Genomic DNA, 18,429 nt, shown 5'->3' with positions numbered 1-18,429 from the left:
AATAGTGTTGAACTCCTTGACCCAGATGAGGAGTCTGCGTTGGAGATATTTAGCATACAATTTTCCAATGATGGAAAGGAGGCTTATAGGGCAATAGTCGGCTGGGTTGTTCCTATTTCCTCGTTTAAAAACTGGAACAATAATTGCTAGGCTCCAGGAGGTAGGGATCCTGCCAGAAGAATTAATATGGGTGAAAAGTGTTGCTAGGAGAGGAATCCACCACTTGGGATTAGATTTTAACAAATCGGGGGGTATGGCATCAGGGCCAGGGGCTTTGCCTGACTTGAGTTCACAGATAAGCTCAGTAATCTCAGCATGAGTCACCGGTTGCCAGTTAGGAATTGCAGGAGGCAGCTGTGGTCCGAGCTCGGTCAAAATTGTTGAAGCCTGGAAGATTGACAAGAAATGATTTTCCCAGTCTCTGTTGGAGATACAGCAGAGAGGGAGTTCTTGGTGACCAGGCAAAGAGCTGGCAACAATTTGCCAAAATAGTCGGGTGTTCTTCTGCTGGATGGAGAAGAGAAGTAGATCCCACTTTTCTCTCTCTTTAGCCCTCTTTTTCTTAACAATTAGCCCTTTATACTCCTGCTTCAGGCGAGGAGTATAATGCTCTGGTGGGCATTTATCTCTTCAATTACGATAGAGCAAGTAAACCCAGTTAATCTGGTTCCTAAGCAACATTCTTTGTCAAACCAGGGATTGCGTCTTAAGTGATATGGACCCCTTGGCCTACGGTCAGCTCCTAGCTCCCTTTGTACACTATTAATTAGTGATTCAAAGGTCAAAATAGCAGTGTTCCAATATCTCAGGGGCTGCCACAAAGAAGAGGGAGTCAAGCTATTCTCCAAAGCACCTGAAAGCAGGACAAGAAGCAATGGATGGAAACTAGTCAAGGAGAGAAGCAACTTAGAACTAAGGAGAAACTTCCTGACAGTTAGAACAATTAACCAGTGGAACAACCTGCCTCCAGAAGTGGTGAATGCTCCAACACTGGAGGTTTTTAAGAAGAGACTGGACAGCTATTTGCCTGAAATGGTATAGGGTTTCCTGCCTGAGCAGGAGGTTGGACTAGATCCAACTCCAAGGTCCCTTCCAACTTATTATTGTTGTTGTTGTTGTTGTTGTTGTTGTTGTTGTTGTTGTTGTTGTCTCTGAGCCGCTACTTGTTAGGACCTGATTATATAGGCTGAGACATTATTATTGTCTCTGAGCCGCTACTTGTTAGGACCTGATTATATAGGCTGAGACATTACAGAGATGATAAAAAGGAGTGGAACTTTCTTTCAGTATTAGAAGACCATTTGATCCTCCTTGTATACGAGGCCACATAGGGATCCAGCATTTGGGGTCCTTTAGACAGATGTACTGTATATTTAAGGAAAGCCCAATAATTGTAACCAGGGGATAGTGGTCACTCTCTGTGAGGCAGTCAACATAGAAAGCATGGACTGCCTTTCTTAGTAACTGGGAAACCAGCACAAAATCAATAACACTACTCCCACATGAGGAACTAAAAGTAAACTCACTGGCTATATCACCTGGGGTACTCCCATTAAGGATTATCTTATTGTGTTGGGATGCTAAAAGAGCTAACTGAATGCCAGCAAAGTTTGTTAGCTCATCCTTAGAGTGCCTAGCTGAAATCTGGTGACCTATTGCCTGGAGGATTTCTTGGGAGTAGAGTGCCTCAATCGATGGGGGGACTTGGGCTCCCAATCGGGCATTAAAGTTGCCCCCTATAAGGGTGTACAGTGCTGGGAATTTAGTTTCGATACAAGTAATATCATTCTCCAGTTCACCCCATTGAGCCTTAGTATCGGCTTGCCTCACTGTCGGGGGAAGGTAGACGTTAAACACTAACAATTTGCTCCAACCTCTCTTAATTAGGAGCGCCATGGCTAAGGAGCCACAGGAGGGCAGCTCCACTGTCTACACTTTTAAAGAGGTAGAGACCAAGCAAGCTAAACCACCCTTGGGTCTTCCCGTCATAGATTGTTTGGTAGCGGCCAAGGAAGTGGCCATAAACCCTGTAAGGGATATCTTATCACATGCCCAGGTCTCCTGAAGCAAGACCATATCGAATGACTGGATATAGTTGGTAAATTCTGTGGTGCCGCACCTTCTCCCCCAACCTGCTATGTTCCACGAAAGGCATTTGAGAGTGCAGGGGTTTTTTGCCCAGTTTGATAGTCATTCTGTATAATTATTTTTTTCCAGGGAGCCCTTCAGGTCCGAAAAGATACACCCGTTGTTAAAAGGCAGTGTCACCCTCCTAGGAGGCAAAGGCAGGGGAGGGGGAAAGGGAGGCAAGCCTTGTTCATGGGGCTGTAGAGCTCTAAACGTGCTCCAGTTCGTACTTGTAGCATTAGTTGGTAGCTTAGCTGGCAAGCATTCAGTGGCATCAGCAGACGGAGTCTGAGGAAGCCCAAGATCTTCAGATTCGCGAATTAGACATTCTGGACAAAGGGCCAAGGGAGCTTCCACTGGTGAATCGGTATGGACTCCCTGAAGTCCAAGGAGATCCTTATCAGGTAGTGAGAGACTCCGGAGCTTGGATTTAACTGCAGCCAGACGCTTTATAATTTGGGCCCTTTCTGGTTGTGGGAGCGCACGAAAGGAGTCAAAGAGTCTCCTCCAGGTTCCAGAAATTATCTTGAGACGAGTCAGCCTCATGGATAGATGGAATCCCAGAGGCACTGGTCTTATTCTGGGCTTATTCACTAAGAAGCCTTGGATGCCCTGAGCTGGTGTCGCTTCCTTTGGGGCCATTTCTTCCCAGCTGATTAAGTCAAGGCAAGCTTCCTGATAAGATGTTGCTCGCTGAGGGGGGTTGGTTTCACCGGCTGTAGGAGGATCAGTCAGGATACCATTTGAGAGGACGCCATCAGGAGATTTTACAGGAATAGGTGTATATTTAGTAGATATCAGGGATGACATTCAAGATTGGCACATTAGCATGTGCTGCTGAAGATCTTTTGGGGGCAATAAATATCCTGGCACTCACAGGTTGTCGATTGCTTAGAAGAGGCTTAGTCAACATATCTTTGAAGACTCTTCTTGGCAAAATGCTGAAGGATGTTAGCAGAGATCTTCTCCTGAAGAATAGTTTTGGGGTGTTAGGGTTGTCAAAACTAAGTAGCACTCTGGTGCAATATATAGGGGAGGGTAAAGATTCAACCTCCTTCAAATCATCCACTTTCAACCCCAATAGCTGTAGTATATGACCCCTTGCCAGCTGTATTGAGCCCCAACGAGGCAAATAGTCGTTAATGGGATTGATATTAAGGGCCACCAGTTTTGGCTGTAAAACCAGGTGACTGTTTGTGTCTAGAGGTGTAGAGATCAAACTATTGGTAGGGTTACATTGAGCAGAGCTTTTGCTGAAGCTTGACAGAGAGGACCCTTATACCGCATCAGGCTGCCAAGCGGCCAGCCCAGGGCTACCACTGGCAACCCAGGAAACTAGATAGTCTAGGGTACTTATTATTTTATCAAGCTGGAGCTGTATGCTCGCTGTTGTATCTGCAACCAGGAAACATTGCTGGGCCAGAAGGTCTGTAAGGGTGGGCTCATTTAAGGATTGGTTGAGGACCGTAGTTTTTGGGGAGCCTTTGTTCTCAGCTCAAGGGGTGACACCCTCAGCCATCGGAGGGTCGCGACGACCGGCAGCAGCCAGATAAAAGGGAGCTGGAGTTTTCAAACAGAGAGGCCGAGTTAAAACAAAATCTTCAATCTTGGATTGCTTCAGGGGGTTGAGGAACCAGGTCAGTGAGGGATCTGCTCCTTTTCTTTCACTTCATTATGTTAAGTAGCACAATAGAGGAGGAACTGTGTAATATAGCAAAGAGTCTAGTCACTGAGACGAGTCCTGGATCCAGAGGAAGAGGAGTCAGGAGTCGAGAGGGAGCAAGTCCTGATGCAAACAATGGCAGAGCTCCTCGCAAGTAAGGCAAGGATCCTACCCTCCCGGCAAAGCAGGGAGCAGGGAGTAAGTAAAAAGGATAAAATAATAAAAATAGTAGAAAAATAGTAAAAATAAAGTAAATAAATAAATAGCTCAGATAAAAAGGTCACGTCCAAGCTAGACAGTACTAGGCTTCCTGACTAATCAGTAAAACCTATGTAACAACAACAAAGAAGCAGCAGCAAGGCATTCCCATAGCTGAGGCCCAGCTCGGGTTGTTAAAAATACAGCTAAACTGTAGCTAAACCGTAACTGAAATATAACTGAGCGTGGATTAGTGGCCACACTACATAAAATTTCAAAAGTGTAAAAGGTTTAAAAATTAGGAGATTAAAAGACTAGGATAAGGTAAAACAGTAGCCTTAAAATCAGATAGTAAATAAAATAGGTTGATTTAATCTTAGTTAAAAGTAAAGAGCCTACTTGCCGGCTGCTGCTCTGACTCCAGTCAGATACTGTGCTTATGTATTATATAACTAATATTTTGATGTCATCATCACTTCAGAGTTGGGAGTTTTTCAAAACATTACTCTTAAAGAACAGGTTGATGTTACCATTCCAGGCTTATTTGGGCACTAGTTTCACATTCTTGAAAAAGGGGTTCAAGGAACCAACAGAGAATCTTACCTTAATGAATTTACTCATCGATAAGGAAAGGAGCTTACTCCTTTTGTAAAATTGTATATCCCAGTCATCTATTTCCTGATATTAGTATGATTGTTGAAATGCTGTGTGAACTTTGCTTCAGTGATCATGTTCTACTGTCACGGGCTTGGCAAGACTGCCTTTGTGGCATTTATGGCCAGCTCCAGGGTCAAAGGCAAATGATGCAACTGTTGGATTCTGCGGATGTCTCTGCTTATGGCTTCCTAATAATGCTGAACCAAAATTCCAGAAGATCATTACTATTATGATGACTAGGACTTTTCTGAGAACTCTGGCAGACCATAGTTTCTCACACAAAACACATTAAAACTAAGAAAACAGAACCTGGCATCTGTTGCTAGAAGTCCAAATGACATTCCTGCCTAACTAGAACTGAAGTCTATCTAGAATTGGTGCTATTTATGTTGTGTTTAGAATCCAGAAACTCTCTAGTGACCATAGACCAGTTGTGGACTAACACACTTATGAAAATGTTGTGGACCATTTACCATGATGTTACAAAAGAAAGTTATAACAGTATATTTGATTAAAGTGATAGCTAGTTTTCAGGAAGGAAATGCCTCCTGGATAATTTTATTAATAATTCTTCCAAATAGACAAATTATATCAAGGAAGGGCTCCACTATAAGGCAATTTTTCTGGGCCCTTCTTATGTATAGAACTAGACTTGCTATATATATTTGTCGTTCCTATTAACAATTCTAAATTATTTAATGAAAACAAAAGAAATGCTGCCTGGATGTTAAAAATCTATTATTTAAGAACTTTCCTTGAATTTTATTGCATGTTAGCCATTATCTAAAACAGTTTTAGCAAATATCACTTAACAACAATCTGCAAAACTTACTCAGCTTCAGAAGTGTGGAATGAAATATGTGCTTACTTATGCAAATAGTTCACGAAATCATGATTGACTATATATGTTCAAGAGTAAAGAGAGGCATAAAAAATGCAGCTTAGGACAAAACTTGAAAACAAACATGTCCAGTATATTTTGAATGTTAATGTTTGGGCAGCAGGTCATTCCTTTGGAATGTTGTGTTTTGTTTTATGTTTTGCTTTATAGCACAGCTAAAAACACACTGCCTATATACTGTATCTATAGATGTGTATGGGTATACAGATACACGCACAAATAGTGTTGCCAGAGAGGACAAATTCAGCAAAGATTTTGGAAGGGAAAAACAGAGTTTTACCTCCTATATTCTTGCTTCCATCAAGCCACATACTAAATTTTCTAATCTGTTCCTGATGACTAAGAATAGAGAAATGACTTTACTAAGACATTTCTGCAATATCTGAGTTTAACTTTCTTTTCTCTGCCTTTCTCCACTGTGGAGTCATCAAATTCTAGCTTGGTTTTCACTAGCCAAATTGTACAAACTGTGCATGCAACATTATGATGTGAACAGTCTCAGCCACCCATTAATTTGGAGTTCTACTGATACTACTAAATGATCCATCATTTTAAATTTCAGGTGGCAAACATTTCACTTCATAGTAAGGTATCCAAAACTTTTCCTGTGTCCTTTTGCTGTCAGAAAGGGATCTTATTTTTTTGAATGATTTTAGCTTTCTAACATGGTAAATTGTGAAATGTTAAATGTGACATAATAAATACAAATTAACATTGTGCCCTACATAATTTCCAACATTTCAAATCCTTTTTTGTTTCTCCAGGAATTCCCAGCCTTACTGGTACAGGAACCATTTCTGTCAAAGTAGATGATGTCAACGACAATGTGCCCAAGTTTGCCTTTAATATGTATTCTAAAACCATTCCAGAGGATGCACCTACTGGGACAGATGTTTTGCTTGTAAACGCCTCAGATTCTGATGGCTCAGTGAATGCTGCCATCAGGTATGAATTCTTATTTCAATGGAAAAGTTCCAAATGCTTGAAATAATATAATTTCTTATGTACTAAAATTAGGTTCATGCTTTTTACAAAAATATCTTTTTCTTGATTTACAAGATATCATCCTGCATTTAGTGATGACTTAATCAATATCATGCTACTACAGGTAGTCCTTAACTTACAACCACAACCACAACTGAGTCCAGCATTTATGTTGCTAAGTGAGAAATTTGTTAAATTGAGTTTTGTCCCATTTTACGACTTTTCTTGCCACATTTGTTAAGCGAATCACTGCAGTTGTTAAATTAGTAACATGGTTGTTAAGTGAATCTGGCCTCTCCATTAACTGCTTGTCAGAAGCTCGCAAAAGATGATCACATGACCCCAGAACACTGCAACTGTCATTAATATGAACCAGTTGTCAAGCATCTGAATGTAAATTACGTGACCATGGAGATGCTGCAACAGTCATAAGTGTGAAAAATGGTCATAAGACATTTTTTCAGTGCCAGTGTAACTTTGAATGGCCACTAAATGACCTGTCGTAAGTTGCAAACTACCTGTATGTTAAAATTCTATTGACAATCATCTGTTGACATGGACCACAAGAATCATTTTTCACTGAAATCTCCTGAGCTTTTAGTAGTTATTTCATTATTCTCACAAGACTTTTGTTAATGCCCAATGTAATATCATTAAAAATTATGAAAATAGAGGGACGTAGCGAGGGAGAGACTATAGGAATGCATGCCTGCATGCATGGCTGGGAGAAAGTTTGCTAACACCTCGATGAGAAGCTATAAATAGACTATATTTTTGGTCATAATCTGCATATACTAAAGGTTTCTGGGTTTGTTGACAACAATAGTTGTAGGCCAAAAAATTGTATTTTTCTTTCCATAGATAGATTGTACAAAAAGAATTTGTGTACAACACATTAGGAAATTAATAAGCCATTCAGAAAGCTTATTAATAGCCAGTATTGATGGGGTACTATTATGGCCCAATGCTTTATACTTTTTCCCCCTTGGTAATTAGGAAATTTCTATAATTTATTATTACCAGGAAATGAGGGAGGGTTACATAAGATTTTAAGTGGCAGTAGCAGATTTAACATTTTACTCAGTGGAGTTATGTGTTTTTAATAGAATGCAGAGAAGCTTCATGTTTGTTTCTAATAACTTTTGTCACTCAAGAAAACCAGCATAAGCTCTTTTCCATTTCAGTTAATGTGAACATCAGCTTGTTGTTTCCCAAAAAACATGCAAATGGGATTTAAGACGCTTGCCTCATTTTTTGAAAAAATGTTAGTCTTTTCTCAGAAGCAAATTCAATATAGTAATCAGTCTAAACCTTACTCTAGTTCATTCTTAAAATACAAAATGAATAAAGCATGCTTAATTTAAAATATACATACACTATTATTTGCTTGCCAACAAGCCTAAAACTGTAGTACCTCTGCTATTGCTATCATTTGTCTAAAATGTGCTGTAATGAAATGCTTAATTACACATCATTTTAGTCTGTAGGAAATTAATTTGCAAAAAGCTTTACATATGTAGAAATAGGGACACGGTGGCTCAGTGGGTTAGGACACTGAGCTTGTCAATCAGATGGTCGGCAGTTTGGTAGGTCGAATCCCAAGTGCCGTGCAACAGAGTGAGCGCCTGTTACTCATCCCAGCTTCTGCCAACCTAGCAGTTCGACAGCACATAAAAATGCAAGTAGAAAAATAGGGACCACGACAGTGGGAAGTTAACAGCGTTCCGTGCGCCTTTGGCGTCTAGTCATGCCGGCCACATGACCACAGAGACATCCTCAGACAAACGCTGGCTCTTCGGCTTTGAAACGGAGATGAGCACCGGCCCCTAGAGTTGGAAACGACTAGCACACATGTGCAGGGGAACCTTTACCTTTATGTAGAAATAATATTGGAAGATAGAGTTTTACCTTAATTTTTTGTATTTTTCTAGTAAATAATTTTTTGCACAAGCCTGTTTTATTTATTTTTGTCATGACCATCAAAAATTCATAAATGTAAAGGTAAAGGTTTTCCCTGTCCAGTTGTCTCCGACTCTAAGGGGCAATGCTCATCTGTTTCTTAATCAAGATAGCCAGCTTTATCCAAAGACATTTCTGTAGTCATGTGGCCAGCATGACTACATGGCCAAGACACAGGGAATGCTGTTAACTTCCCACTGAAGTGGTACCTATTTATTCACTCACATCTGCATGCTTTCAAACTGCTAGATGGGCAGGAGCTAGACCAGGTAATAGGAGCTTACCATGTTGCATGGTGCTTGGACTCAAACCCAGGCTGTCAGTTTTCCAACTGACAGGTTCAGCATCTTTGATCACTGAACCATCGAACCCCTTTTCAATAATTCATATCAAGCATTTATATCATAGGTTATATTTCAACTCTGACACCCATTATTACAAAATAATCATAATAATTTTTATTAACATAGTCGGATTCAACGTTCCCTAAATTTGTGTCTTTCAAATGTATTTCCTGAATTCCAATTCATTCCTAGCTATTCCAGTGTTTTGTGAATTGCACTTTCATAAATCTGGAGGGCATTGGCTTGTGAAAAGCTGCTTTATAGTTTATTGGACTAGTTCTTGAGACAGACATTTGTCAGATTCACAATTGCAAGCTATATGTGTGCAACTTATTTACAGTTGAGCAACCTGCAGAAGATACGAGTATTTGTCTGCTTGCTGTGGTAGTGAGGTGCTCAAGGAAGTCATGTTCCTTTAGCATTTGGTCTGATCTAACAGGGTTCTTCTATTTCTGTACATCTGAAAAACCCAACACAGTCTTGAACAATAACTTTTGCACTACAATATATTTTGTGTGTGGATCAAGCCTACCTAATCTGGCTTCTTTTTAGCCATTGAGAATGCCAAAGAGATTAGATCAAGATAAGGAATGATATTGTGAAATATTTAGGGAGGGAAGTATTGCTACGGAGAATTCACCTAATCAAATATTTCTTCTCTACAGTCTACCAACCAGGCAGTTTTTCTTGGTAGCATCAGAAAATGTTATGCATGAGTACTTGTAGTTTTTATAGGAAATAGTTGTGTTGGATTGTGATTAAAATGAATTCAGTTCTGAGTTATGTAACAGTTCACTTTGTAGTTGGGTTGAAGCTCAACATTAAGAAAACCAAGATCATGGCATCCGGCCCTCTCAATTCCTGGCAAATAGATGGGGAAGAAATGGAGGTAGTGACAGCTTTTGTTTTCTTGGGCTCCAAGATCACCACAGACGGGGACTGCAGCCAAGAAATTAAAAGATGCTTGCTCCTCGGGAGGAAAGCCATGGCAAATCTAGACAGCACACTAAAAAGCAGAGACATCACCCTGTCAACAAAAGTGCGTATAGTCAGGGCTATGGTCTTCCCAGTTGCAATGTATGGCAGTGAAAGTTGGACCATAAGAAAGGCTGAGCGCCAAAGAATTGAGGCCTTTGAACTGTGGTGCTAGAGGAGATCAACCCTGACTGCTCTTTAGAAGGCCAGATCCTGAAGCTAAAACTCAAATACTTTGGCCACCTAATTTGAAGGAAGGACTCACTGGAGAAGACCCTATTGCTGGGAAAGATTGAGGGCAAGAGAAGAAGGGGACGACAGAGAATGAGGTGGCTGGATGGAGTCACTGAAGCAGTAGGCGTGAGCTTAAATGGACTCCAGAAGATGGTAGAGGACAGGAAGGACTGGAGGAATGTTGTCCATAGGGTTGTGATGGGTCGGACACGACTTCGCAGCTAACAACAACAATTAACTTAAAAAAATGACATCATGTCCAATTGTTAAGTTAAAAGAAATTCACAAGATTAACAGTCTGGGCCACATGAAAACATAAGAGATTATATGCAGCATAGCCACTGCTGAAAGTTCTAACAGTTTTGGTTGCTGATGCAGGCTCAATGGATAATGCAATAGAACAATAGTGGCATTACCTTCATTGTTAAAATATTTGTATATTAAACAGATGAACTTTGCTTTTCTTCACAATTTTAGATTAATAGTGTTTTGGTAAATAGCTCTACCTTATAAACTCATAAGTTCGTATGAATAATACATGATATATTTTTAGAAGCATGCTTGTTATCATTTGTATCTTCCATAGACTATTTTAGTTATTTTTTATTCTTTTCATATCTTATTTTGAACTAAAATTAATAGTAAATTTAATAATTGTTATTGATAACTTTTTTAGAATATTTTCTTTGATTCAGTTTTCCTAATTGTAAGAGCTACTCATCAGTAGAACAGATTGCTATGAATTGCAGTGGACACACTTTTACTGGAAAAGTTTAAGTGTGTGGCCATCTCCCAAGGATACTATCATACTGGCTTTATACAATGAACAAGGGAACTTAGACTAGAAGATTTCAAAAAACACTATCATTCCTTACCTTCTATGATTCTTTGATTTATAACTGTGCAGAATTCTATATATACATGTACATGTACATATACTTATATATACATATGTATGTATATTTTGACTAATTTTTCTTATTTTATGAAATAAAAGAATACATTGTTATACCTGTATAAGCAATATACAGTATACAAGTAGGCTTCAACTTACAACAGTTCATTTAGTGACCATTCAAAGTTGCAATGCCATTTAAAAAGTGACTTACGATCATTTTTCACACTTATGACCATTGCAGCATCCCCATGGTCACATGGGGGCTTGGCAACTGACTCACATTTATCAGTCCTGGAGTCATGTGATCCATTTTTGCAACCTTCTGACAAGCAAAGTCAATTGGGAAACAAGATCCACTTAATCAACTGTGTTACTAATTTAACAACTACAGTGATTCACTTAACAAATCGGGCAAGAAAGGCCATAAAATGGGAAAAAACTCACTTAACAAATTTCTCACTTAGCAACATAAATGTTGGGCTCCATTGTGGCCATAAGTTGAGGACTACCTGTGGATTGTATAGCATTATAATGTATTAATTAATTCAAAGACTTAAATCAAATCTTTACTATAGAAGAATATAAGGGTGGGCTACAATCAGTTAAAAAGCATAGGAGATACATCAGAATTTTTAAAAAATGGAAAGATAGAACATATAAACAAATATATGAATTAAAACAGAAAATATATATAACAAACAAGAATCTAAAAGATTCTAAAAGGAGAATTAGATAAATGTAGGAGAACATAAAGGTCAGTATATAGAAGACTATATCTATAAAATTATAGAGCACTCTAGTATGGGAAACTAGATGCTCATTAAGTCTAGTTTATGGCCAGATTATCATCCAACAAACTTTAAACATTGCTGTATAGAATCTGGTAACACTGCATATTGTCATAGGATTAGTATGTGAAAGCAGCAGGGAGGGAGGTGTAGAATTTTTCTCTATTCCCTTGGGATTTATGCAATAATGGTGAGATAAGTCTGGTACAAATGTCTCTATTATTTAGGCAGTGGAGAAGATTAGCAGATCATACAATTTATTCAAATATGAATGATAAAGCCATATATTTCACAATCCAGTAAGTATGGAAAATGTTTCTTTCTTGAATTTATGCAGCTATAGTCTCAGTGGTGGAAATTCACAATTCACTATCAACCCTTCCACTGGACAGATCATTACAAGTGCTCTGTTGGACAGAGAAGATAAAGAGAATTACACTTTGATCATTGTAGCCAAGGATGGTGGCTTTCCAACTGCTCTTTCCAGTTCAACAAGTGTTCTTGTCACAATTGCAGATGTGAATGACAATCCCCCTAAATTTCAGCATCATCCTTACGTCACTCATATACCTTCACCAACTAGTACAGGTAAGAGAATAATACAGCATGATACCAAAATATCTAATCCTAAAAAATAAAAAGGAAAAAGGTTAATGTGATTAAGCCAGTCCCTCAGTATTTTACATACAATAATTTAACATTTTTAAAAGATTGGTAAGCATGAAAGATTTATGTTGATATCTATGAACACATAAAGGAATGTCTCTATGTCCTAAATTCACTGCAAACTTAATTTCTTAGTTCTACTAAATTCAAGAAGAGACTGTAAACAATTTAGTTTATTAAAAATACTTTTTAAAATTTATCATATGTTGTAAGTTACATGGTCCAAGACAATGAAGTTGTCCCCAAGAGATTCCTTAATTTTGAAATCAGTGATGAGAACTAAAGAAGTAGAATTGTATTTTCTTTTCTTCTTATATTTTTTCAGTTTTTGTTATTAATATTTACTATCACTCTTTTTACATATAATTAAGATGACATATCTGCTTTATGCATACTAAATTTTAAATAGCTCTTACTCAGTGTAATGATAATTACTTCTTATTTCACATGAACAGGATCAGAGTTCCCTTATAATAAATATGTCACAATGTGCTACAATATATATTTATTGGGGCAAAATTTTGCAGTGAAAAATTAAATTCATTTCCTCTCTCAGACTGATTTTTTAATTCTGATTTTTAAAATACACTTTAGTGAATAAGTTTAATTTTCATATTTAATGTGCTGAAAAATCCTAATCAAAAAATGGTTAAAAGCAACGTTAAAGGCATTTCAAATTGCTACAGTTTGTTTTTAAGAGGGGAAAAGTTATATTCTTCATAAAGCAATCTGTGGTTGAAATAAAATAACTTAAGAGACAGTTAAGCCAGTACAAAAGTTTTTGAAATACCACAAAATATCTGCATCTGCTTATAGCTGGCAGCTGAACATAAAAGATTACTCAGAATTCAGTGCCATTGTGTTTGCTGAGCTGATTGTTGGGTTTTGTCGTTTTTTTTAACAAAACATTCACCAACTCCTGCCTATAACTTTTTTTCACTCAAGTTCACTCAAGTTTATTGTTGGGGATAAGAAATGTTTCAATGTTATTTAAAGCATAACATTTCTATACTGAATAAATTACTGAAATTCTTTGCTATAGCACTGATACAAACTTTTTAATTGTTCTTTATAGGTACTTTTGTATTTGCAGTGACAGTGACAGATGCTGATGCTGGCCCTAATGCTAAGCTTCACTATACCCTTTCGGGAAAGAATTCTGAAAAATTTCACATTGATCCAGCAAGAGGAGCAATTATGGTAGCTGACAGACTTTCTGGGACATCCGAAATTACCTTTACTGTGAACGTCAATGATTGTGGCTTGCTTCCAAAGACTGATTCCACAACTGTGACTGTAAGATTTGTAAACAGAGCTGATTTCCCTCAAGTGCATACTAAACAGCACAAATTCACGTTTCCTGAAAACCAAGCAGTTGGCACTTTCATCACGTCTGTCTCTGGGGTGTCATCAAGAGGCGATTCTTTGTCCTACTATATTGCTAGTGGCAACCTTGGAGGTACTTTTCAGATCGATCAGTTAACAGGACAGTTATCAATCAGCCAGCCTTTAGATTATGAAGCTGTACAGAAATACATTGTCTGGGTTGAGGCTAGAGATATGGGCTTCCCACCATTTTCTTCTTATTTAAAACTGGAAATAACAGTGATGGATATAAATGATAACGCACCATTATTTGAACAAGATCCATTCTTTGTTGAAATATTGGAAAACCTTTCACCTTTTAAAATAATTACTATAACTGCAGCGGACAAGGATAGTGGGCCAAATGGACAGTTGAATTATGAAATAATTAATGGTAATATAGAGAACAGCTTCACTATTCAACATACAACTGGTGAAATTAGAAGTGTCAGACCTTTAGATAGGGAACGAGTAGCCCAATATACTCTAACTGTAAAAGCTTCAGATAGAGGTACCCCTACACAAAGTGCAGTTGTCCAAGTATTTATCAATGTATTAGATGAAAATGACAATGCACCCAAATTTTCTCAGATATTTAGTGCTCTCGTGCCTGAAAATGCACCCTTGGGTTACACTGTTACACGAGTCACAACATCAGATGAAGATATTGGAATAAATTCAGTCAGCAGATATTCAATAAAGAATACAAATATACCATTTGTTATAAATCCTAATACAGGAGATATAACAATTAGCAGGGTTCTAAACAGAGAAGATACAGATCGCTACAGGATTCGAGTTTCAGCACATGACTCTGGATGGACTGTTAGCACAGATGTGACCATATTTGTGACAGACATCAATGACAATTCTCCACGATTTACAAAACCATCTTACTACTTGGATTATCCTGAAAGTAATGAAGTTGGATCTCGAGTGACCCAAATATCTGCCACAGATCCAGATGAGGGAGCTAATGGACAAGTCTTCTATTTCATAAAATCACAGTCAGAGTTTTTCAGAATTAATGCATCCACAGGGGAGATTTTCAGTAAGCAGCCCTTAAAGTTCCAAAATTCCAGTGCTTCTAACCATGTCAATCTTAACAGACACAGCTTTATAGTTATCGCCTCAGATCGAGGCAGCCCCGCACTGGTTAGTGAGACTACAGTCACAATAAATATTGTGGACAGCAATGACAATGCACCCAAGTTTCTGTTCAATCAATATTTTACACCTGTTGTTAAAAATGTGGCCATTGGGACCAAACTTATTAAAGTAACTGCAGTTGATTCTGAAGACTTTGGTCTGAATGCAGAAATTGAATACAGTATTTCAAATAGCAACCTTACAGATAAATTTATTTTAGATAGTAAGACCGGATGGATTTCAGTAGCATCTTCCTTGATAAATGAGATGAATAAAAGCTTTCTAATAAAAATAAAAGCTAAGGACAAAGGTAATCCACCTCTCTCATCAGAAGTACCTGTACAAGTAGTAGTAACAGAGGAAAATTACCATACACCAGAATTTTCTGAAAGACATTTAAGTATTACTGTTCCTGAAAGTCATGTTGTTGGAACAATTCTCAGGACCATGTCAGCAGGGGACAAAGATGCTGCTATGAATGGAGTAATCCAGTACAATATTTCTTCTGGGAATGAGGCTGGATGCTTTGCAATTAATTCATCTACTGGCGCATTATATCTTGCCAAGTCACTTGATTATGAGCTATGCCAAAAGCATGATATTACTGTAAGTGCTGTAGATGGAGGGTGGATTGCAAGAACTGGGTACTGTAGTATCATTGTGAATGTTATTGATGTGAATGATAATTCTCCAACTTTTACCCCAGAAGAGTATTTTCCCAGTGTTTTAGAAAATGCTCCTAGTGGAACAACTGTTATTCATCTCAATGCAACTGATATTGATTCTGGACATAATGCTGTAATTGCCTATGCAGTTCAGTCTTCAGACAGTGACTTGTTTGTTATCGATCCTAACACTGGAATTATAACCACTCAAGGCTTCCTAGATTACGAGACCAAGCAGAACTATCATTTAACTATAAAAGCCTTTAATGTTCCTGATGAGGACAAATGCAGCTTTGCTAACGTCAACATACATTTAAGAGGAACAAATGAATATGTTCCACGATTTGTATCTAAGCTTTACTATTTTGAGATTTCTGAAGCTGCTTCTAAAGGAACTGTTGTAGGAGAAATTTTTGCAAGTGATCGTGATTCAGGGATTGATGGAGATGTCCACTATTTAATATTTGGTAGTAGTAGAAAAAAAGGTTTTCAGATTGATGACAGTAGTGGGCAGATTTATGTCACAGGTCCTCTTGATAGAGAAAAGGAAGAACGAATATCTCTGAAAGTGCTTGCAAAAAATGCTGGGAGTATCCGTGGTGCAGATATAGATGAAGTGATTGTGAATATCACAATATTAGATGCCAATGATCCCCCTGTCTTCAACTTGGAGTCCTACAATGTCCGAATCAGTGAAGGTGTTCCTGTTGGGACTCATGTCACATTTCTAAGTGCCTTTGACTCTGATTCTCTCCCTAGCTGGAACAGGTTCTCCTATTTTATTGGTAATGGAAACAACAATGGTGCTTTTTCGATTAACCCACAGACAGGGCAAGTTACAGTGATTGCAGAGCTTGATCGAGAAGTCTTGCCAGTTTACAATCTCTCTATATTAGCAATCGATTCAGGAAGTCCATCAGCAACAGGCAGTGCTTCTTTATTAGTAACTTTGGAAGATATCAATGACAATGGCCCCATTCTTTCAACCACTGAAGGAGAAATAATGGAAAACAATCGGGCAGGGACATTTGTGATGACACTCCAGTCCTCTGACCCTGATCTTCCTCCAAATCAAGGTCCCTTTTCTTATTATTTGCTTAGCAGTGGTACAGCTACCAATTATTTTAGTCTCAGTTCTGCTGGAGTTTTAACCACAACCAGAGAAATTGATAGAGAACAAATCAGTGACTTTTATTTGTCAGTAATTACAAGGGATTCAGGCATTCCTCAGATGTCTTCCACAGGAACAGTGAATATAAAGGTAATTGACAAAAATGATAACCCATCACAACCTAGAACAGTAGAGATCTTTGTTCACTATTATGGAAATCTATTTCCTGGAGGAACATTAGGCAATGTAAAACCTCAGGATCCTGATATTTTAGACACCTTTCAATGTTCCCTTACATCAGGAGTTACAAGCCTCTTTAATATTCCACCAAGTACTTGTGACTTGAATTCCCTGGCAAGATCAACAGATGGAACATTTGATCTGACAGTTTTAAGCAATGATGGCTTGCACAACTCAGTTACCAATATCATTAGGGTTTCCTTTTCAGGATTCAATAATGCCACACTTGATAACAGCATTCTTCTTCGTCTTAGCATGCCATCCTTGAAAGAATTTTTGACTAATCATTATCTTCATTTTCTGAGGGTTACCAACTCCCAGTTAACTGGACTAGGAACTACAGTACAACTCTATGGGATATTTGAGGACAACAATCAAACTTTTTTGATGGTAGCAGTGAAGCGGAACAACTACCAGTATGTGAATCCTGGTAGTGTGACTACTTTCTTTGAAAGTATCAAGGAAATTATCTTTCGCCAGAGTGGTGTGCAAATAAAATCTGTGGATCATGATTCTTGCTTACCAAACCCTTGTCAAAATGGAGGCAGCTGCTTGAGGAAACTGGCTGTGAGTCCTAAATCAAGAAACTATGACAGTGTCCCAGTCATTATCATGGCAAATGAACCTCTTCAGCCTTTTACCTGCAGATGCATGCCAGGATATGATGGAACATTGTGTGAAACTGATGTCAATGAATGCTTCCCATCTCCTTGCCACAATGGCGGAACTTGCCATAATCTGGTAGGAGGATTCTCTTGCACTTGTCCCAGTGGTTTTACTGGAATAGCCTGTGAGAGAGATGTAAATGAATGCCTGTCCAGCCCTTGCAAAAATGGTGCCCTCTGCCAGAACTTCCCAGGAAACTTCAACTGCATTTGCAAACCTGGTTATACAGGTAAGACATTGTTCTGCATGTGTAGTTCCTATTAATTGATAATAGAAATATGGTATTCATGGGTTTAATTTTTTGTTGTAACTCTTTATTCTAAAAATACTGATTCTGTTGAAGATACAGTAGTTGGGTCATACACCCAATGTTATTATCACTCAAGAAATCAGCATTAAAAACTGTCAACATTGATAATAGCAATTTTATTTTTCCAGTCTTTTTCCAGTCTTTCACTTGCATAGATAAAAAAAAAGATAATAAATCTGTTTGAGTGTTTCATAATAAGCAAACAAATATACAAATTAAAGGAAAATGCATAGGTCATGGAGAAGGATAGTGTTGTCTAACCCCTTGTCTTATATTTAGCTTTCCATATGGATGACATGTTATATATTATTATAATACTAAGAACAATTCCATCAAATGTGTTCCCACATGAAATTTAGATGTAGTTTTATAACATCATTTGCATATTTGAGAATTAAACTGTAGGCCTTGCAGACTTCTCTTAGAAATTGGGAGTTCTGAGATGTGCCAGAAAACAGCTTCAAACCTGGCAAAGTTCCACTCTGTCCATCTGATAACTTTGTTGAAGAAGCAGGATATTGAGCCACTG

The 18,429-nt window shown here is 38.1% G+C and overlaps 1 protein-coding gene across 1 annotated transcript in view; it reads left to right on the top strand.

The window, feature by feature from the left end:
- FAT4 (FAT atypical cadherin 4) overlaps positions 1-18,429 on the top strand; it is a gene marked incomplete at both ends in the record, with an annotated part of 127,270 nt that overhangs the window by 76,405 nt on the left and 32,436 nt on the right. The window contains 3 exons of the mRNA XM_081332493.1: positions 6,311-6,491; positions 12,066-12,316; positions 13,470-17,819. Of these exons, the coding sequence (XP_081188619.1) occupies positions 6,311-6,491; positions 12,066-12,316; positions 13,470-17,819 (4,782 nt within the window). The remainder of the gene's footprint in view (positions 1-6,310; positions 6,492-12,065; positions 12,317-13,469; positions 17,820-18,429) is intronic.

This window comes from Vipera berus (genome assembly GCF_964194415.1).
Source record: "Vipera berus genome assembly, chromosome: 7".
Lineage (NCBI taxonomy): Eukaryota > Metazoa > Chordata > Lepidosauria > Squamata > Viperidae > Vipera > Vipera berus.
This window is presented reverse-complemented; position numbering and strand designations above follow the sequence as displayed.